General features: G+C 44.4%; 1 protein-coding gene across 1 annotated transcript in view; it reads right to left on the bottom strand.

Moving 5' to 3' along the window:
- Positions 1–687: 687 nt before the first annotated feature.
- LOC311505382 (uncharacterized protein) overlaps positions 688–7,432 on the bottom strand; it is a 33,910-nt gene continuing 27,165 nt past the window's right edge. The window contains exon 10 of the mRNA XM_084568929.1: positions 688–6,913. Within this exon, the coding sequence (XP_084425055.1) occupies positions 6,798–6,913 (116 nt within the window). The 3' untranslated portion in view covers positions 688–6,797. The remainder of the gene's footprint in view (positions 6,914–7,432) is intronic.

The raw sequence follows: 7,432 nt of genomic DNA, 5'->3' as shown, positions 1-7,432 counted from the left end.
GTTTGATGGAGGGATGAGGTTCTGATGCTGGAATGATGCAGTGTTGTTTCATGTCATTTAAACTATTCTGATTTTATTACAGTTCTGAACAGACTAATTCTAATTTGGTCTGAAATTAACTAAATTTATTTGACTGGGTTCTTTTTCTACTTTCTGATGATGTTTTGAGTTAATTATATGCAGCAACTTAGAAAATGATGTTTTAGCTGCTCTCTATGTATGAACTTGTGATCCTGGCATCTGTGGTCACAAACAACCCGACACTTGATCAGACATTAGGAAAGATACAGCAGGTCTTTCCTTCCTGCTGCTGTCAGACTCCACAACGGACACTCTTAATATGTGCAATATTATTACATCATATGTGCAACAGTATTACACCATAAGGTGTAAAAACTCCAAACAACAGCTCGACACCAGTCTACGTAATATTTTACAATTCAACCCGTTTTTTCTTTCTGATTCTATTTCATTATTTATCTTTTATAGCTGCTTGTTATTTTTTATTCTGCATTTTCTGTAAGTTGTTCTGCAAGGTTTTTCTTATTCTTCTTATTCTTATTTTAGAGGAAATGTCCCAAAACAGTGAATTTTGGTCAACAGTTTGTCAAATCCGACAAAGAAACGTCACGTTGTGTTCATTAAAACAACACAGCCACAGGTTTTTATTTTAAAAATATACTTTAATACAACAGCTGCATATAAATATTAAAATATACATTATACAGGTGTACAGTACACTCACACAAAACAAAAACAAAAAATATTAGGCTTCTATTTGTACGGCACTTCTTGTATTTTTTTTATTTTTTAACTATTTTTCTTAAAGGTTACTTACTGACAAAGGAGTTGTACATAAAGATGTGTTAATGTGTTAACAGGTCCAAAGTATTACTGTAGTATTGTGATTACTGAAGGACAGACAGAGGGGCGCAGGAGGAAAAGAACGTCTTGCTGTACAGTATATGACATGACTTTGTGGAATGTTTGCTCGTCTCTTGGTTTTCTTTTCCTCCCGGCATCCAGCATGTTTTCAGACACATTAAAGAACCAGCAGGGAGGAGATTACTCCGTCTTTATTCTCTCCACACGACTTTTGATCTTTTGGAAACCGAAGTATTGGCTTCGTTTCTGATGAGACTATTGTGTTTCTTCCTGCTCACGCCCTCGACCGGCCCCTTTTGGTTTTAAACAGAAACGACTGACTCGGTTTTGGTCAAAGCCACAAGGTGTGCGTCAGCTGCCGCCACGTATCATCTTTACATCTGCAGCACAGAGCCGAGCATCTGTGTTTTTAAAACCTCTGGCCACCCACCGTCCGGCCGGGGATCACGCCAGAGCGGCTAACGCAGAGATTAGAGGAGCAAACATAAAACCACAGCTTTACATTTTATTTGCTGGGATTAAAACAAGTGGAGTATGATGCACCAGTCATGGAGACTTGGCCAGATCTTCATGCTAAGCTAAGCTAAGCTAAAAGGCTACTAGCTATCTGGTTTATCCAAGTAACTGGACTTTCTTGAAGGCATTTTCATCTCCTATCCAGAAGACGTCTTCAGTTCTAAAGAGTCTGGTGAGTTACAGAGACCTTTAAGCTCTCGTGGGGGTTTTGAGAGTCCTCTGACCCCAACAACCCAACAACCGAGGTGGTTTTAGTCAGACTAAACCTCAACAGTAAGGCATCTCGCCACCACTAGGGATCACTGGTCCAACTTTTTCATCCCAACAACACGGTGGAGGAACATGTGGGACCTTGTGTCTGATTTGCACGGTTCATAAAAACAGATGTAAAGCTCTGGTGTGTTAATTGTAACGATAAGACATGATTGGCTCTAACTGGAGCCAGCTTCCTCCACCTCAGCTCCACTGACCCGAAGATCTAAACTTACATCTTCCCCCATTTGGCTCCTTCCCAGATCAGTGAGAACAGAGGCAGGGTGGGGTGGGGTGGGGGTTAGAGTCAAGATTCAAGCTCAACCACTAGAGTGTGACAGCGGGCGGAGGCAGAGGCGGAGGCGGAGGCGGCGGTGGGGTAAAAGGTTTCAGATAAACTGCTCAGAGGCCCCCGACTAAGTGCTGTGTCCCCAGCCTCCTCTGCCTAGTGGCCCTTCTCCTTTGAAACAGGAGACGCCCAAGTGTCTCCAACAATGTGAGCGCTGGAGCAGAGTGGGGACGGGCACCCGGAGGTCAGCGGCGTCCCACCAGTGTAGGTTTACTGACGGGTCTATTCAGCCCGGCACGTCCACGGTGCCTCAACACCTGAACCGGCCGGAGGAGGTGACCCGTCCTCCGTCGGGCCGTTCCACCGACACCACCCAGACTCAACTGTCTCTGGGTGTGGAAACCCGAGCTTAGCAGGATGAGACGGCGTTTAACAGAGCAGCACAACAGTCAGGTCATGTGTTATTTAGTCTGGAGAACGTCAGGTCAGATCAAAACCCAAATCTATTCAACCTACAATGAACATAGAAAACAGAGAAGTCCTGCCAACGGACTGGAAACACAAACTGCTCATTTGATTTATCATTGATTATCAGACATGCTGCAGGTCAAATGTCCACTGGAGGCATTTTAACTTTCATTTAAAACCAGCATCATGGTGTTCTGGTAACAGTTCTTTGATTAATGCAGGACTACTTCCTGAACTTCCTTCTCTAGTTCAGAGGAATTTAATTTAATCTAAATTGAACGTTGTACTTAAACGACACCAAAGCTGCGCTACGTTGGGCATCCAGTGGACATTTGCACACGAGCAACGACACTTTCATCCATTAACGTTCCCACTAAGTCACCTCCAGCAGACTGAGCTCAGTCCGTCTGTGTGTATCTGTCTAAGAGCGTTTCAAACTGTCTGCAGCTCTCTGCCGCTCCACCAGGACTGTTTATGTCAGACGGTGACACCCAGCGAGGAAGGAACTCAGATAAGAATCATCCTGTCTCTGCAGAGTCATCGTCCATATTAGGTCAGAGCTGACCCCGGGGCCCGGGGCCCGGCTCGCCCCGTCGTGACCAAGCAGCTGACGACCTGAGAGCAGCCTGTCTCCTCTGCAGCTCCACAGTTAAAGGGATATTCCTCCATACAAAGAGAATCACTGCTACAGAATGAGTGGAGGGCCTCAGCGCTGCTCACTAGTGCTGCTCACTAGTGCTGCTCACTAACGCTGCTCACTAACGCTGCTCACTAGCACTGCTCACTGGCGCTGCTCACCAGATCTGGATCATGTGTTATTTGGATTCTGGATGTGAAGCAGGAATTCACTGCGCTACAACAGTTTTTGGCATTTAGATGAATGTACACAACAGATGGCGTTTCGTTACGTGACGCCACTGATTCCTTTGTTTGTTTTTTGGAGGAAGACAAAGTTGCGCGTTGAAAGTGGAGCCGCTCTTTAATCCAAACACTTTAAAGCTCAGCTCAGATGCGTGCGGCTGCTTCCTGTCTTCTGTCTGTTTGTTTGTTTGTTTGTCAGAACAAGATCCTGCGACGCCGCTGGCAGCATCGAGAGGAACGGGAGGAGGAAGGTACGAACGAATCAGCAGCAGAGAGAGCCCAGTGCCTCTGACCTCTGACCTTTAACCTTTGACCTTTGACCCTCATAGCCTCCTTTAAAATAGTCAAGTTGTTTCTATTGAAGGGACAAATGTCTCCTCTTCATAAATGCCATAAAACATCGTCTGCTAATATCGTTTTCTACACAGATCTTTTAATCAGCAGATCATAAATACCAAACGTTTTAACCCTTTATAAGCCGGTGTTATTTCATTTTTTTAATAATAATATAAATGCCAAGTGATTTTTTTTTTTGGGGGGGGGGGGTATTACAGTCTTGGATATTTAACAACACTGATTTTGATGGATTTTAGTTATTTTATTTTAACTTTATATTTAAAGTTGTTACCATTAAAAGACAAAAAATATAATATTTTTTTCTACTTTTTATTTTGTGCAAATCTTTTAATCAACTTTAGTCCTAATCATAAATCATTAATCATTTTTGGGGAATTTAAGGGGGGGAGGTTACTACAGTCCCAGACGTGTCAGTGATCAGTTCTATTGTCCTTCATTAAGGGACAAACGTGTCCTCTTCAAATAAACCATAAAAACAGTTTATGTTAATATTGTTTTCTACATAAATCCTTTAATCAGCTTCAGTCCTGATCATGAATCATAAATACTAACGTTAGATTCATTTCTGAACGTTAACCCTTTATGAGCCAGTGTTGGTGACGGCTCCAGGTTCCTGTTTTAACGTTTAAGAGGCCTCGGTGCCACTAGAGCTGCTTCCTGCTGCTGCTGCTGCTGCATCAGGGTCTTGTTTTATTTTAATGTAAAGCCACGTACTATCAGTGTTCACTACAACCTCACACTGAAGCCTTTCCAGCTGAGCGACAGGAATCCTCTGGTTTACAGTACAGATTTATATTCATGCAATCATGACCAACACTCACCAGAAAACAAAAACATACAGAAACTAAAAGTCTTGTATCTGCAGCTTTTGAAGAAATGACCACCAGTAAGACGCTGGTGGAGGTGAAGAGTTTAAGGTCAACTGCTCCACTCCTCTCTGAGACAGGAAATGGGTTTACCATAGAAACAGTGTGTTATAGAAGAGCAGCGTTGGAGCGGAGCCCAGACAGGAGCTGGTCAAGGTCGGAAAACACAAAGAGGGAAACCGCGTAGCCGACGGCCGCCGCTCTTCTACGTATATATTTCCCAGAGATGATGTTCACAGAAACCAGCAGCAGCCGTCGTCTCTGGACGCACAGATTTAATCTGAAAGGAAAATATTTGGGTTCGCATATTTGGCTGAACATCTGATAAGACCCAAGACTGAAACGGTTTCTCAAGTGTTTCTCTTCTTTCTTTTTTTTTCAAGTGAGGCCGAGCCCGGAGCAGTAGTCAGTCATGGGTTAGGTTTTACCTTGTAACAGGATTTAAGGTCAGGCGTAATGACACAGGTCCCTGTGGCTTTAAGCTCCAGGCACTTCAGAAAGGCGTCATTATGCAAACACACTGCCTATTACAACAGAACGTGTTCGCAGGCCAAAACCCAGTCAGCAGTTACTGCCTGATGCCTCCACGCACAAGTCTGCACTGCTGTTTTTAGATTCTTCAACTTGTAGTAGCACCACACACAAACCCAAAGCGGCAGTCGGTCGACGGAGAGCTGGACGCCCGCCAGGCTCTCAATCAATATCTGTCTTTAGAAAAAAGGTGCCGAGTCTTTTTTTTTGTTTTTTCTGGAGGATCTGAAGCCCTCTGTGAAGGTGCTTAGTTGCTCTTACCACAGTGCAATTCAAAGGGTCCTTGACTCTTTTGTTTTTTTTTATGTCCAACAACGTTTAGAGAGCATGGACAGGTTGGTCTACAGCTTCAGCAAAGACCACAGAAGAAAGGCAGATTTCGAAAAACAAGATTGACACCCACTTGGTGGGCTGTGGCATTGCCAGACAACAACAAAATCATAAGAATAATAAAAAAAAAAAAAATTAGACTTATTTGCTTTCTAGATCTACAAGTGTTTTTTTTTGTGTTTTTTTTTCCTCTATTTGTCTTTTGCAAGTCAGGAAGTTGCGCTACATAATCAGGTCAGGGGTTGAGGAGAGGGCTTGGCGAAGGCATTGAGGACACTTCCCTTTTGTGGGTTAAAAATAAAGCCACTGCAGATAAGCTAAAAAAACAAAACAAGGAGCACCAGGCTGCAGATCTGGACAGCCGACCCCCGACAGCGAGTCACTGCCCGTGTGCGGCGCCGTGGCCTCTCAGATCCACCGTGGTTAGTGCATTTAGTGTGAAAGGAATTAAAGTCCACTCGCACGCACGCCGGGTAAAACACCAACGACAAATCAAAGTCACTCTGAAGGAGAAACAGACGTGTTGATGGTTGGCAGCATCTGAAGCGGTTTTGGTGTCCGAGTGGTTCGGTTCATCTTTGGTCAGGTTGAATTAAGGTGCAGTTTTCGCTTTCGTTTTGACTTTTTTCTTCTTTTTTTTTCTCAATGGGGTGAAGTGAAGGGGTCTGTTAAAGCTCCAAGGACATTTCCACAACAACACAACAACAACAGACGGCTGTTTCCATGAACAGTTGGTCTGGCATCCATCACATGTTGTGTGTCACAACGCTCGCTGACATTTGAAATGCCGATGCAATCCCAGCGGTATGCAGTGCTTCTACAGGAGCCCAGCCAAGTTAAAAAAAAAACAAAACACACACACACACCGCCTCTTTGTTTTCCAGGCCTGGGCTCCTCCCACTTCCTTATTTTAGAACTTCCTCTATCCTCAAATGCCCCCTCGCCCTCGGCTCACTACTGGTCCCCTGCCGACAACTACCACCATCTACAAAACAGTGCAATGTCTATTCATAGGCACAATGGGATACGAATACAGCACAGAGAGGGAAAGAGGAACACTATACACACTCATACTGTATGTTACACACACACACACACACACACACACACACACATAGACAGAACACAGTATACAAGAGACATCAGCAGCAGCAGCTCTGGCCTTGTGGTGGTGGTGGTGGTGGTGGTGGTGGTGGTGCAGCCTGCAGAGACAGAGCGGTGACGACGGCTGCTGTTTGAGGGCCATTTTCTTTAGGCTACTCCTCCTCCTCCTTCCTACTCCTCCTCCTCCTTCCTCCTCCTCCCTCCCCAGCCTCTCCACCTCTCCGTCGCTTTGCTCTGACTCAAATGTGCACGGCGTGAGAGTAGAAGAAGAAGAAGAGGTTCGGTCGGGATCGGGTCGGCGGTGCTGATGAGGGGAGGAGGAGGGGGGGGAAGGCTTTTTACCCCGTCGTCTCGTCTCCTCCCTGGGGAGGCGCTTTACGCTCGTTCTGATCCCCGGCGCTGGCCGCCAGAATCCTCTGCACAAAGTCTTTGGTCCGCCCAGCAACTAAGGGACCTGGTGAATCAGGAAGTGTGATGGAACGAGAGAAGAGATTAAACCACCTGGAAAAACTAAACCACATCTTTTAATATTCCATATCCACACTACTGTATATAGTCACTGTACAAAACCCTGGTTTAGTGTATATATCTGCTCTCATTCTATATTTTATGTGAATAGATTGAGATTTATTTTATTTTGTTTTTATTTTAATTTTCTTTCACTTATTTAAGTTTGTGTGTTTATGTACAAGAGAGTAAAGTTACCGGAGTCAAATTCCCTGGATGTGCACACACTTGGTCATTAAAGCTGATTCTGATTCTGATTCTGATCCAAAGTTAAAGGGAAACTACTGTTATTTATAACCTCGACCTTGTTTGTGGCATAAAATACCATCATTTACTCACCCATTTAACTTTTGTGTATTTTGTAGTCGTTCGTCAGATATTTACATCAGCGTATATCCATATAGTGGGAGTGAATGGGGCACCGAGACACAGCCTCTAAATAACACTTTATCTGATGCGACAGTCG

This window comes from Chelon labrosus (genome assembly GCF_963514085.1).
Source record: "Chelon labrosus genome assembly, chromosome: 2".
Classification (NCBI taxonomy): domain Eukaryota; kingdom Metazoa; phylum Chordata; class Actinopteri; order Mugiliformes; family Mugilidae; genus Chelon; species Chelon labrosus.
Note: the sequence above shows the minus strand (reverse complement) of the source record. Positions and strands in the feature narration are given on the sequence as shown.